Source organism: Puntigrus tetrazona, chromosome 16 (assembly GCF_018831695.1).
Source record: "Puntigrus tetrazona isolate hp1 chromosome 16, ASM1883169v1, whole genome shotgun sequence".
Taxonomy (NCBI): domain Eukaryota; kingdom Metazoa; phylum Chordata; class Actinopteri; order Cypriniformes; family Cyprinidae; genus Puntigrus; species Puntigrus tetrazona.
In genome coordinates this window covers 16,913,996-16,928,737 of record NC_056714.1, presented here as the reverse complement: position 1 = coordinate 16,928,737, position 14,742 = coordinate 16,913,996, and the positions used below count along the sequence as shown (strand labels likewise).

Genomic DNA, 14,742 nt, shown 5'->3' with positions numbered 1-14,742 from the left:
GTATGAAACTACATTTCCCACAATTCCAGAAAACCCGGAATCACAGTTCCCGTAGTCTTTGGTCGTATGTACTGCCTGTTTCCTGCAGCAGAGGAGAAGGAGGTGGTGTCGAGAGACTGGCAAGATCCAACAACATCGCAACCTCAACAACACCACTATACAATGAAATTATCATCAATAATACCCGCTCCCGAACTGCACTACTTCACCCTCCTGCTGGTATGTGGCTGAGTAATCCCGAGCTCTTTCAGTAGCACACTTCTCCAGGTTTACTTGGAGTAGCTAGCTCATATAACGCTAGCTATTCGAAGGGGTTTATGGACTTGATGTGATGCTCTTGGTTTGCATCGGTAATATAGTCGGTATTATAGTATGGTCTTTAGATTTGGAAGAACGGGTATGTCACTTCTGAATATGTCAGTAGGTTTAATGGCCTGTGATGAATGTAGATTAGCTGCAGAAAGTGCTAGACAGCTGGCTAATGTGGCTAACCTGCTATTAGAGTTACCGGACTTGTAGTCATGATGCAGCTGCAAGTATGGGACGTTTTGGGAGTTTATAGTCTGTTTGCCAATTATTCATGTTTAATGTCCAACCACACTCTCATATAATAATGCCTCCTTATTTGATTCATTTAGAGTGTTTGCAAGAGTCATTCAGTCAAACAACCTTTATTTTAAGCCGTTTCAAATACAGAGCTAAAAGGGCCAGGAGAGTTTTGCTCCCTAGTGAAGATAATGATGCTAATTAAGGAGTTTTTGATTATAAGGAAGCACGTCGTCTTTAACAACGCAAGTTCGGGAACTTTGCACGCGTTTTAAATTAAAAAATCTGCAACTTGTTGGATTGAACAAACGTTTGAAGTGCTTGCATGCATCTTAATCTCATTCATAGTTGTGAAGTTCCACAGACAGCGTTTCATGTGAGCCTATTCAATAAGGAAAGTCCTTTAACAAATGAATTGAGCGCTTGAAATCGGTTTACAATAGGAGCTATAGAATTTTGAGGTGTCAACAGTGATCTTCATAGCCCTAAAGTAAAGAGAGGGATATTTCGGGTTTCATTTCATCTAACTTTGCAGTAAAGAAACCGGTTGGTGAACTGCTCTGTTGTGGCCGAATCCTATTGGCTGTCATCCCGGAAGTGACCCGCGCTGCTCCGCGCAGAACAGCATGATAGCAGCGGTATCTTTGCTGCCTGTGTGGTACATTTAAACAAGCTTTTAATTCCTCTTGAATTGTATTTGAGCAGGGCCAGCATACTGTTTGTATGATCTTTGGCATTTTTCACTTTATGAAAGTAATACCCATCAACTCAGATTAGACGTATTTATCTTGAGATTGACCTCTGACAGCTTCTGTCATTATTCATTTTCTTGACATGAGTTAATACGCTTGAAATTCCAACTTATTTGTTGTCAGAGTGCATAATCATGTGATGTAGTTCATTTCTTACATTGATTATGTTTCAGAGCAACTTTATGATACAATAAATCCATAAACCCACTCTTAGTTTACTGTTTTTTTTTAACCAATTTTATCAAATGTTTTCACGAATCATTCTTGCAAATATCCGCATGGTGTTATTTCTTTTTCCCCATATTTTGATGATGAGTGTAACCAATTATTAAAAAGAAAATATCTATACCATGCATTTAGAAAATAAATAAATTTTCATTTCATGCCATCTTAAAATAAAAGTAATTTTTGCATAACAGCTGTCGAAATATTTACATTGGTGAAGCATAAAAACATATATAAAATTAAAAGCCCCTTCACGCCAAGGATGTTAACCATAACTATATCGTTTTAATTACATGAAGAGTTAAATCCAAACCACAGCTGGAACAATAGTTCATTGTCAGAGCAATTTAAAAAAAAAAAATTAGCAATGTTAAAGCTCAAGCATTTAAAGCAACAGATCATATTCAGCGAGCATTAATAATATACTAATTTGTTTTTCATTTTCATTTAATTTTATTGGTGTGGACATCAATGTAGCTGTAATTAGTTTTGTGTAAACAGGCCTTAATTCATTTAACAACCCTGTGTTTCACCTATGAACTGAGACTGCTAGAATGCTGTTGAAAAATACTCATGTTTTTGTTTGTCTGAGTAGAAACTCCCCATATTGGAGCCGGGAAATTCTATGTGATGAATCTTGTTAAGAAATGGATATGCATGTGTCCAAATTTGTTTACCGAAAGCACGCCATATGTTGGGTCTAGCTGTGATTTTGTGCTTTGCGATCGGAGCGGTTGAGATCAGCCCATGTGGAGCTGCGTGTTTGTTTTGTTTCTGTGGCTGTGTTGTGACAGTTGGAGACTTGAGTTCTCTGAGAGATTAGCCAGTGAATTTAGGCAGTGTTGTTTAGCAGATGCCGGTTTTGTTGAGGAGGAACCCATATTCCTCAGTGTGTGTTTGATATTACTTAAGTCTTAGTATTTGATCGTGGAGTTAAAGAAGGAGTGTGATGAGCTCTGTATCTTAGACGGTCTGGCCGTTCACAGCGTACTTGTCAAGTTAGTCTCTCTCTCTGTGTTTATTTAAGGAGGGGAAAGATGTCCATAGTATAGCGTTATACCGGTCTTCAGGCTGTCTTTGACACAATACGTCAAACAGGATGTAGTGAAATGCATTAACAGCAGACTCATCCAGCCAGCCTCTTTAACACGTGGCATTATCAAATCTATTTATCACATTTGTTAGATAGCCACGTTACTTAGCTTCAGTGAACTTTGCCATAAGTGATATGATCATTTCAGAGTAACAACACATAACACATATTTGCTGCATTATTCATAACACCTAGAATCAACTAGACTGTCATCATTTGGCTAGAAAATGGAAAACTAAATTTTGTAACGTTTGTTTATGGGACAGAAAGGCAAGTCTGTCACAATTAAGGAACGTTTTTTGCAAATAATTATGATAAAAAAAAAATTTTTGCTCACATCACTGACAGTGCATTCGTTGTCTACATATAACAATATATATTATGAATATAATGTAACAAGTGTAGATATGACTAAAGTGCTTTAAATATTAAAGTACATTATGCAGTAGTATTATTACAAAAATGTGATGCATTAATAATGAAAAATGATATGACATGGCTAAAGAATTTTATATATATATTCCACTTAAGCAAAAAGCTTTTCTGTATCCCTTATTTGAGTTGTAGTATGTGATTGGAATTTAAAGTGCACAATGATCACAGTTAGATTATATTATGAGAGTTTATCAGCTTTCACTGTTACTTAGTAACAGTGAGGCTTAAATGTACTTTCCCATTAAAGGGGGCTTTTGGGAAAAAATTGGGAGAAATAGAAAATGATTTATTTAAAAAGGTCATCTCGAGTGAAACATCTTTTGCTGATAAGAGACTTAAGACTCATTCTTATAGCTACTAGACTTTAATCTTTAATCTAAGAGTAAGAAATCAGTAAGAATCAATATTAGATAGAGGCTCAACTGTCACAATTGTTACAAACACGTTTTGCTTTTACTTATTGAGCAACAGGTTATGAATGTCATTAATATAATGGAGTGTGGATGGAGGGATGCAAAGATGAAGTGAAATTTAATAGAACACTTGAAATGAGCTTTACAAACTAGTCAGATGGAACAGGTCAGCAAAAAATTCACTTTCTGTTTGTTAATTAATTCTCTCAGAAATTGTTATCTATGAATAACGTGTTAGTTCTTTAATGAATTTGCCTGGACTGTTCAACGAAACTACATCCCAGCCTGCTCTTTGATATTTGCATATGTGTTTAAAGCTAATTCCATGGAGGTGTTATTAGCATAAATAGGTAATCATGTTTCCATTTCAGTTCTTTAGTACTTTCCTCAGTTATATTTGTATGAACCTAAAAATAGTAAACAACTGTGACAGAAATTAATTTCTTAAAAAAAGTGGGGCCGATATAAAAACCTTTTTACCTGTAACTGTTTGTGTCTAAAGGATTGGTCAACGTGAAGCATTTCCTTGCTTGTTTGCTTTTTTATATAGAAAAAAAAAATAGATTTTTGTTCCCCGTATTTTTGTATTGCTGACTTAATCCAAGAAATATTTCACACACAGTTCTGCAAAAGAAAAAATTGCATTCTAAGCAAGTTATTGTAATAATATTAGTTGAGTTTGTTAAATGATGCATGAGTCTCAACAGGTGTTTAATGTATATATATGTTTGTATTTCTAAATGATGGCAATTCCTCTCGGGTGTATTTCTCTGCATTCACGCTTCCTTGGTCACACGCACACGATAACAAAACACTCTTAGTTCACCAATCCATCATAAATCTTTTCTCCTCTCCCTCATTGGTCGTGTGTAGGCCCAGGTATATATATATATATATATATATATATATATATATATATATATATATATATATATATATATATATATATATATATCACTCTCTGCGCTCCGTTTAGTCACTCGTACAGCCATGTCGGCACAGCTTTTAAAATATTCTCGACCGCAGATGAGTGCGGACAAACAAGCTCGACACGTGCTTAGCTACACCAGCTTGACTTGTCTCTGCATTCCACTAGCCCCTCCCTGCAGAACAAAAGGACCGGGGGGGTGGGAGAGAGATGGCAGATTTAGGGGTGGAGCCGGGTGGGTTCAGTGATCAGGGGGTGGAGACTGGTAAGTTTAGGTATATGTAAGGTGATGGGATCTTGGATCTCGTGTTCTGCAGTGAAGACCATCTCCAACCTTTACCTTGCACGTTGTACATTCACCTGTTGTACACGGTGCATGTAGCCTATTTTGGCCTTAGGGCCACTAATCTATACATTCTGTGCCAGAATTCTGTGTTTTGTGCCAATTGGAGCACAGGTTATTATTATTTATTATTGTTAACTTATGTTCATCAACTTATGTTAATAGGTTTTCACTTCATGGGGTCTAAAATAAAGAGACCATGTTTTTATTAATCCAGCAATTTATTGTACTTGAATGTACTGGGGTTTTTTGAAAATGAGAATCATGTTAGAGAATTGTGATCTCAGTTCCCATGAAGAAAAATCGTGATTAACATTTTTGCAAGAATCATTCAGCCCTAATTTGATTTGCTTTCATCACCGATGATTTAACTTACTCCATTTATTTCCTAACTGAAAGCTTGTCTAGTTTTTATTTTTGACCCTGCATTAAAGCAGGTCTTTTACATTAGATTATAGATTATCAATATGACTTTCCAAAGATAATGGTTCATCACTGTTGCTACTGTCATGCACCCATACAGTTTCCCAATGAACCACCTGTGTTGTTGGCAGGTAACGGGTCTGTATACTCCAGGACGAGGAGAGATCACCAGCCTGGATGCTGGAAACATTGATGACATCCTCAGTGAGTTCTTACCCTGTTTATTTTTGTGTTTGAAGGAGGCTGTTTTATCAGTTTCAATCAGTTGCTGCACCTGTGCTGTGAACGTAGGTGTGAGTTATCTAATGATGCTTAGTCATTGTAGTAGATCAAATGAAATAAAACCACACGTTTCTCTCCACAGACAGTGCAGGGGTGGCTCTAGTCAACTTCTATGCAGACTGGTGAGTGTTCCAGATGTGTGTTGGTTAAAAAGGGTCGTGTGTGTGTGTGTGTGTGTGTGTGTGTGTGTGTGTGTGTGTGTGTGTGTGTGTGTGTGTGTGTGTGTGTGTGTGTGTGTGTTTTGTGATTTCCCCGTATGGGAAGATGACACGAATACCTAAGTTGACTTGTCCTGAGGATGATATGACAAAAAGCTTTATGATGATGTTATTAGGATTGAAACAATATACTTATATGATGATTCAGTTCAGTATACAATACTAATATCATAATACAGTAATATAAATAAACTATAAACAGTTAAATGTGTAAGGTTTCTTTGAGTATTACCTTAAAATGAATAATAGTTTACAAAATGTACTGTTAGTTAAACTAAAGTAGAAATATTTCTCATTCTTCTTGGCTGAAAACACTGAATTATGTCTAATGTTTATGCTTGTATTCTGTCATATATTTAAAATTTTATATATTGTATTGTGGGGAATAATGCATTTTATTTTGAATTTATCAATAATACATTTGGAAGTTCTTTGCTTTTGCTTCATTGTTTATATGTGGAAAAAAAGGCTAAATTAAATCTGTATATCCTTTTATTTAGGAGCGAGCTATAAACAGTACATATTGTTGTTATTTATAATACATACTGTGGCATTTTTGTATTTATATACTATAAAGTACTAATAATAGTAGTAATATAATATTATCATTATTATTCTTGGCACTTCAAGAAATGTTTTAAAAGAGTACAATGGTCAAAAAGTGAATAAACAAAAACATTTGTAAGCATTTACAGGATCTGAAAAACACAAAGTATAAGGATCTCATGTAACCACGAAGAGGTTTATCTTATGCCTGGCGTACATTGCATTTTATTGAACAGACCTGAAATGAAAAAAAAGAGAAAAACTAGCACCAGCGTCTTGTAATTTCAAGTATCTGTATGCAGTTCTGAGCTCCTTTTATTTGTGTCTATTTTCTGCAGGTGTCGTTTCAGTCAGATGCTTCACCCCATCTTTGAGGAGGCATCGAATATAGTGCGGGAGGAATATCCAGACGCTACACAGGTGGTGTTTGCCCGGGTGGACTGTGACCAGCACTGTGAGTTTATACACACATACACACATTGGTTTAGCCTTTGAGATAAAGCAAATTAAACAGAATTATTGATGTCTTGTAAAGTGTTTGATGGTTTAATGACAAAACTGCATCTTCTGTGAAGTCAAGGCGGCTCAAAGATACCCCACAGTGTGGGTGTGTGTGAGCGAGGGAGACCGCGCATGACTGATTCCAGCCGATCGGCTTTGGAGTATTTACCCCCCACATCAGTTGACTTTCATGTCTCAGCCCCTCCCCTTTTCTTTCTTGCCTTCTCTAGTTCTTTTTTTCTCGACTTTCTTTAGTTCTTTCCCCTTTTTCGCATCTGTACTTTGACTTGAGTCCATCTATCCCTTTAAAAAGAGACTACCCGCGACCTCTGACCTTTTGATCTTTCTCTCTCATAACCTAAAAAACGAAATATTCATGGATTGACCCATATTTTGTTCTCCAAAGTGCAAAGGATCTCCAAGGTTGAAGTGTTTTTTTCTAGATTCGGGGCCTAAAACTCAGCTTTCTATGTATTAGAAAGGAAAGAGTATTAAGAATGAACGGAAAAAGTCATTCTGTTGGCTTTTATTTTATTTAAAACGCCTTTAAAAAATTATACTGTTCAGCACCATTCAAAAGCTTGCGGTCAGTAAGATTTTGTTATAAATAATCTGTTAATATTTTTATTCATCAGTGGTGAATTAGATTGACCAAAAGTGACAGTAAAGACTAAAAATGCTGCTCTTTTATATTCATCAAAGAATTGTAAAATGGTTGACCACAGTTTTCACAAAAATATTTTTCAGTTTTTTTTCAACATTCAATAATAAGAAATGTTTCTTGCAAATCAGCATATGATTTCTGAAGGATTCGTGACAATGGAGTAAATTTTGAAATACATTATAATAGAAATCCATTATCTTAAAACAATATTTGTTAATATTACTGTTTTGGTGAGAATCTTCTTTAATAAATGAATCAGTCTTTCCAACCAAATCAAACCATGAATGATAGTTTAGCCGATATAAAAGAGTTATTGAGTTCTTTTCATGTTTCCCCTGATAGCTGATATAGCCCAGCGCTACAGGATAAGCAAATACCCCACACTGAAGCTGTTCAGGAATGGGATGATGATGAAGCGAGAATATAGAGGTCAAAGGTCAGTGACTGCCATCGCAGATTTCATCCGCCAGCAAAAAGTGGATCCAATAAAAGCGATAGAGAATCTGGAGGAGATCAGCACCGTAGATGTGAGTGTTTCGTGATCGCGATACTTTTTATAGGTTTTATTTCTGTAGCTGATTTAAAATGTGTACCGAAAGTGCTTTTTAGTGACTGTGTCACCTTGATGTCTATCCTCCCCTTTCAGAGGAGTAGACGCACCATCATTGGTTACTTTGAACAAAGGGACTCTGACAATTACCGTACTTATGAGAAAGTGGCCAACATCCTGAGAGATGACTGTGTTTTCCTGGCAGCTTTTGGGTAAGCGAAGCTCTTTAGATGCTGAAAGTTCACAGAACCTGTTTTCTAAATGCATGTCACTGATGTTATTATATGCATGGGTGAAAGGTTCATTTGTCATAAATCGATCTTCCGGTGAAATGACACTGGAAGTCCCAATCCCTCGGGCCTTGAAAGGGGTAAAAGATCATTCTGTCATCATTTACTCTTCCTCATGTTCGGTCAAAATATTTTTTTTTGTTCAGTGAAACACGGAAAGACAATTTTTGAAAATCTCAGCCTTCCACACATTAACTTGAAATATGACCAACACATCTTATGGATTACTTTTATGGTTTCTAAATGGTGCTGTTCAGTGCATAAATAAATAATGACAGAATGTTTCTCTAAGGCAAGACGCTATGGGCAGTACTGATAGAAAACATCCAAAATACACAAGTGTTTTTTTAGTACAGTTTATCTATTCCTCTGCACTGAGATTTTGATTTTTGAACTTGAAATTTATGCAAACAAATGCATATTTTATTAGATAATGCATGTGTATTTACACATAACATTAGAGAAAGCTTGTAATATAAATGTCTTGATGTACTGCAAAAAATAAACGTATGTTGGTGATAATTACCTCAGTGTTATCTTGTTTTTCTATTCCTATATTTTTCTTTTTTTACAGGGAAATATCTAAGCCTGAGCGGTTCAGTGGTGATAATATTATTTATAAGCCAATGGGAGAGAATGCTCCTGACATGGTCTACATGGGCTCACTCACAAATTTTGACCTCAGCTACGCTTGGACACAGGACAAGTGTGTGCCGCTAGTCCGAGAAATCACATTTGAAAATGGAGAGGTATGATTTTCCTGTTTAAAATATCTTTTTGTTATTTGTGTACATCTAACAGTCGAGCAACAAATTCATCATTTGCATAAGAAAAGTCCCCTCCCCCTCAGTGTACTTTTCCCACACTCGAGAACATCTGACTGTGTATGTTTCAATTGTTTTTGTGTTTTAAAGTCATCCGCATGCCATGTCCTTTAGTGGGTGTGGGTTTTTTCTTTGATTTACTTGACCGCATATTTTGAATATCTTCGGTCTCTGTTGCTCGGTGCTCAGATTCTCCACAATCTGCTCCACTGACCCACCTCTGCCCAACTGCACTTCACCCAAACATCCTACACACTCTCAAAACTCATTAGACCGCATATGCTTCTGGCCTTCAAATAAGAGCGATGTTCCATCAGTGCTAATATATTGTACAACAGAAATTGGACTTTTTACTGTTTTTATCACCTTGCTTGGCTGTGTTTGAATGTGATTTTGAATTTGTGTGTGTGTGTAGGAACTAACGGAGGAGGGCATCCCGTTCCTGATCCTCTTCCATCAGAAGGATGACACGGATAGTCTGGAGAAATTTCAGCAAGAAGTGGCTCGCCAGCTTATTAGTGAAAAGGGTAAGTAGAGGATTCAGAATGGGTCATGAGTCCATATTTAATCATTTAAATAAAACTACCTGCTCACACCATCAACATTGCTTTACAAAACATTAGGGGCTTTCGCACTGGAGGAACCTTTTTATAGTTTCTAGAACTATTGGCGGAAGTACCCCTTTTTTTTTAAGTGTTGGAACTAGGAATGTATTTCGTTCTAGGAACTCTGTTTTGGGGGAACTAAATTAGTTCCAGTCTCGGCCTCAGACGTCACACCCACGGACCGTGGGCTGAATGTTTGATGCATATGACACACTTATCTGAAAGGACTTTCAAAATCCTCGTCAGATTGGTTGAATTATACAGGATTTCCAGGAGATGTGTGTCACATTTTTTTTTTACGTTCCTCCTGGAAACAAAGATAAGTTGTCATGTTTACAACTGTGATGACGAGTGCTTATCGGGATCAACTGAATGCTGGACTTATGTATGTGAAATATTTGCATCTGAGATTTTACACACTGGCCTGTTATTGTGACGACATTTCCATGCTCTGAAACGTGACGCTGAACGAAATGAACTGTTATTGGTTGTTTGAAATGTTGGTCAAATGACGTCAGTTGAAGAAAGAGTCCTGTACGTCTGGGATGTTATGACAGCCCCTTTAAAAGGATAGTTCACCCAATAATGAAAATTACTCATCCTCACCTAAACTCGTAAGACCCTTGTTCATATTCAGAACACAATTTCAGATATTTTTGATGAAAGCTGCAGAGACCACCATGGAACTACGGTTAGCCTAGAAAGGTATTAAGGACATCAAAGTATTTTTGTAGCCTCATAAAATTAAGTTTGAACCACTAATGTTACATGGACTGTTTTAACGTTGTCCTTACTACGTTTCTGGGCTTTAAAAGTAGTAGTTGTGTTGCTGTCTATGCAGCGTTAGAAAGCTCTCAGATTTGACCAAAAATATCTTGATTTGCAGTCTTAAGGGTTTGGAACGACATAAAGGCGAGTAATTATTTTCAGACACAATGTAAATTTTAGGGTGAAATATCTCATTAGGATTGACTACTAAAGCTATCATGATGTATTATTAAATTAAGAAATAAATCGTTGTCGTTGTCGTTAGAATTGCAAATGCAAATGCTGTTTTAATGGCCAAAAAGGATGTATTGATATACAACACATCTAAATTGACCTTTTCTCTCAGGTTCTATCAATTTTCTTCATGCCGATTGCGATAAGTTCCGGCACCCTTTGCTGCACATTCAGAAGACCCCCGCCGACTGCCCTGTTATTGCCATTGATAGTTTCCGCCACATGTATGTCTTCCCAGAATTCAGCGACCTCGCGTAAGTATTGGAATTGCCCATGTGTATTTATTACAGAGATTCCTTCAGCCTCCTCTCTGCAGGTTATCTCTTGTTCCAGACACCTACCAATTAAACAACGATTGTAGACTCAGCCCACAGCAACACGCACTGAGAGAGCGATAGAAAACGGGCTTTGGGCTTCATCTCTCAGCCAGTTATGCCAATTAATTTACCAACACCTGACTGATAGCTGCAACGTGTGTGAACATAGTAGCTTAGTTTTCATAGGGTTAGAACTATGTTATTACAGCATCATAATTATTTATGACACTAGAGGCCGTACATGACAGAAAGCATCATAATTCAGCGCATGCCTTATTTTATTAAGCACTCTGTATATCCTATTATCCAATAAGGGCCTTATCAGCCTGCCTCTCGTCAGTCTTTGATACAGCTGATTGTCCAGGGGGTCAGTGGCGTCTGGGGCAGTACAGATGATGTCATTATCTTGTTAAAATGCTGTGGTTTTGGAGACTGTCGGCTCTCTCTGGGTCTTATCTGTTCACTCATTAAATCAATGATGCTGCTCGTGTTGTTGTTTGTTTTTTGGACCGTTTCATGATGCCTTGTGTGTATGAACAGGGTTCCAGGAAAGCTGAGGCAGTTTGTTTTGGACCTGCACTCAGGAAAGTTGCACAGAGAGTTCCATCACGGCCCAGACCCCACAGACAGCACTCCAGGACAGGTCAGAGTTCAACAAAGTACTGCACGGGACGTCATCATTTTAAAACAAAAAAAGCTATTGAGTTTGTACTAGACATTGGGCAGTAGTGAGAGCAGTGATTGATCATGGACACTAAAATAATTATGTACCTTTTATAGGGAATATAAAATATATATATATATATATATATATGTATGTGTGTGTGTGTTTGAAGTTTTTGTTTGAAGTTTGATTTGTTTTTCTTTCTTTTTTTATTTAATACTAATCCTGTTAATTTCCTTTACATACACTTTTTTTAAACCTTTTCTTCTAACTAAATGACATGCTTTCTACAAACACAATGCAACTGACGGATTATGCAATTTTAGTTAATCAGCTTCTGTTTGGCCTGTTTATATCGAGATGGCATTTTGCTCAAAATCAGTGTTGTCCACTTTTCAGCTGATTAAAGTGCCCCATTATGACTGGCACTTTACTCAGGTTGTCAGTTCAGCACACTTCCAGATCCAAATCTCTGAAAAGAACGTGTTCATCTAGACTAATTAATGCAGGCATACATTAATTAATAATATGACTGAATGAAGCGTTCATGCTGACATTTGCAGACGCAGATGCAGCAGAATGAACCCAGTGGCCTCGATCTGTTGACAGGAACACAACCGTTTAGCTGCGCTTCTCAAAATAATGACTGTGTAAACAGACACTTTACAGATCCAGGTGGTTTTAAGGTTATTTATTGGCCTGTTTGTGTGTGTGTGTGTTCCAGCAGGAGGAGAATAGAGAGGTGGCCAGTAATCCCCCCGAGAGTTCCTTCCAGAAATTGGCCCCCAGTGAGACGCGCTACACCATCCTCAGGGACCGGGACGAGCTGTGATGTCACAACTGCATTGAGACCCAACCTTAGAACCCAGCAGTCAGCTGGTGCCCACCTGGCGCTGCCGCTGCCTGAGCAACGTCTATTTTCATAATTTTTATTTTAGATAAAAAAAAGTGAGAAGGTAACCCCTGAGCTTTTTTGGGGTGGGGAATGAAGAGGAGCGTTTTTACTTTTGTTTTTGGAGCTTGTAAATATGTTTGTGCTCTGTGGGTCTTGTCTAAATTAAAAATCTGATTTTTTTTTTTTTTTTTTTTTCTTTTATTTCGCCCCTGTTTTTGTCTCCTCAGTTCCCTTTTTTGTAGGCAAAAAACATTGGTACATTGATGGTCCTCTTCGTTGGAAAGCAAATTGAGTTTATTATGGATCTTAAGTGCGAGCATGTGGAATCATGGGGGGGGGGGGACAAACCTGCAGTCAACCTGTGGTGTTTCACTCCAGTACTCAACAGAGTGTGCCCTGTATGTGTGTGAGGGAGTGTGTGCGTGTGCGTGTGTGTGTGTGTGTGTGTGTGTACGCACATGTATGTTACATGTGCTTATTAGTCTGTATTCATGTACTGTACCGTTCCAGACTTGTTTAAATTCACACTCGCTAAGATCCAGACTCGCTAGTCTCATATCATCCCATTCCACCAGGGGGAGTGGTCAGGGGCGGGGTTACGTGGGGGTAGGGTTTAGAGAGGTGGGGATTATTTGTAAATCTGTCATCTCGGAGTGGACAAGGAAACCAAAAAAAGAAAAGTAAATTAAAAAAACATTTTACAAGATTCTGTGTTGTCTGTGTTTCATTACATGTTTCACTTTTCTTTTCTTTTTTTTGCACTTACTAGGTCACATTACATGTGTACATTTGCATAAAAATGTAAGATAGTTAATATACGCAAATTTTAAAAGATTTCAATTAAAATCATGTTACGTATACAAGGTTCTTCCTACGTGACATTACACTAATTAAATGAGCCTCGCAGGCAGTGACCGTCCACCAAAAAATATTTTGTATATTGTCACCATCATGATGTTCCAAAGTTGTACGATTCTTTTTTTTTCTGTTTAAAAAAACATATTTTGAGGAATGTTGGCATCCAAATAGTTTCTGTGCCACCTGATTTCTTTTAGTATGTACACCGGAAGTCAATAGATCCTAACACAAACTGTTAGGTTATCAACATTCTTCAAAATATCATCTTTTTCATTCCACAGAAGAAAGAATGTTTGGAATAACACAATGACTGACTCAGAATTTTCATTGTACAGAATATAACATTACAGGTGTGGGACCTAAAAGGTTGTGAATTTTAATCAAAATGTCCTGTTCTAATGATCTAATGTTGGGGAGCGATGTCACAAAGACAAAATATTGCCAAGTGAGCACTTCATACTCCATCTGCCCACCAACACTGGGCTACCCCTTCTACTGTGGCAGACTCGGATGACTAAATTGAGATTAAAAAAAGGTTTTTAGGTTTAAGATAACATCATGAAAGGTTGCACAAAGGATGTAATTGCTCAAAAAGGCCTGATTTAATCAGTCGTGTTTTCTTTAAATTTGTCAGAAGTCATCTGATCTTATGAAGTACGTATGTCTCAAAGTCAACAGGTAATGTAAACACATGCACTCAATGTACAGTAAAAATCATACATTAAAACTACTATTTGTTATAGTTAACAATCTTTAATGCCCCTTTACCTAACCAAAGGGCTAATAAAAGTGTAACTAGGAGGATGGGGGACCCTTGCCCCGAAATGCACCTCAGAAACCAGAACAGGTCTGATAGCTAGATAGCTAACTGATAACACCGGTTTATTGTTTAAAGTGATATACTAACAATGGACTTTTCTCTAATTAATTTACAGCAAAACGAATGAACACATATCCTTTAGGTCACTGTATATTGTCTTTGGTACTGTATATTGTTTTTTGCTAGTCTATGATAGATCACCAGATAATATCACTTTAGCCATGTTTGATCTCTATGCTTTCCTCTTTACATAATGTAATTGAGAGTGCATATTATATGTTGATACCTTTGCAATATATTAGTGCTCTAAGAATCTTTATTAACTTGGATATCAACCTCCAATCCAGTGCATATGCAAATTACCGTGCTTGGAGACAAAGATTCATAAAAACTCTCCCTCCAAAAGTTCAAGACATCATTTGCTTTTTAACACCCAAGAGGTGTGACCCTCACAGACTTCAAAAGGCCTCACTTTGGTGACTCGTCTTCTATTTTTCTGGTCTTGGAACGTTGGAACCATCAAGACGTTCATCCGAGACTGCATCTGG

The 14,742-nt window shown here is 37.2% G+C and overlaps 1 protein-coding gene across 2 annotated transcripts; it reads left to right on the top strand.

Annotated features, from left to right (window-relative positions):
- The first annotated feature begins 51 nt into the window (after positions 1–51).
- erp44 (endoplasmic reticulum protein 44) lies at positions 52–13,220 on the top strand. 2 transcript variants are annotated; one of them, XM_043261046.1, is made up of 11 exons: positions 52–219; positions 5,290–5,362; positions 5,523–5,562; positions 6,543–6,658; positions 7,712–7,896; positions 8,016–8,131; positions 8,784–8,958; positions 9,449–9,560; positions 10,753–10,894; positions 11,498–11,600; positions 12,349–13,220. In XM_043261046.1, exons 1-11 carry the CDS (start codon positions 67–69, stop codon positions 12,451–12,453), a joined length of 1,320 nt encoding a protein of 439 aa, XP_043116981.1. In that variant the 5' UTR covers positions 52–66; the 3' UTR covers positions 12,454–13,220. The 2 variants fall into 2 exon arrangements, with proteins under 2 accessions (XP_043116981.1, XP_043116980.1); XM_043261045.1 differs by having other exon boundaries at positions 12,346–13,220.
- Positions 13,221–14,742: the final 1,522 nt, after the last annotated feature.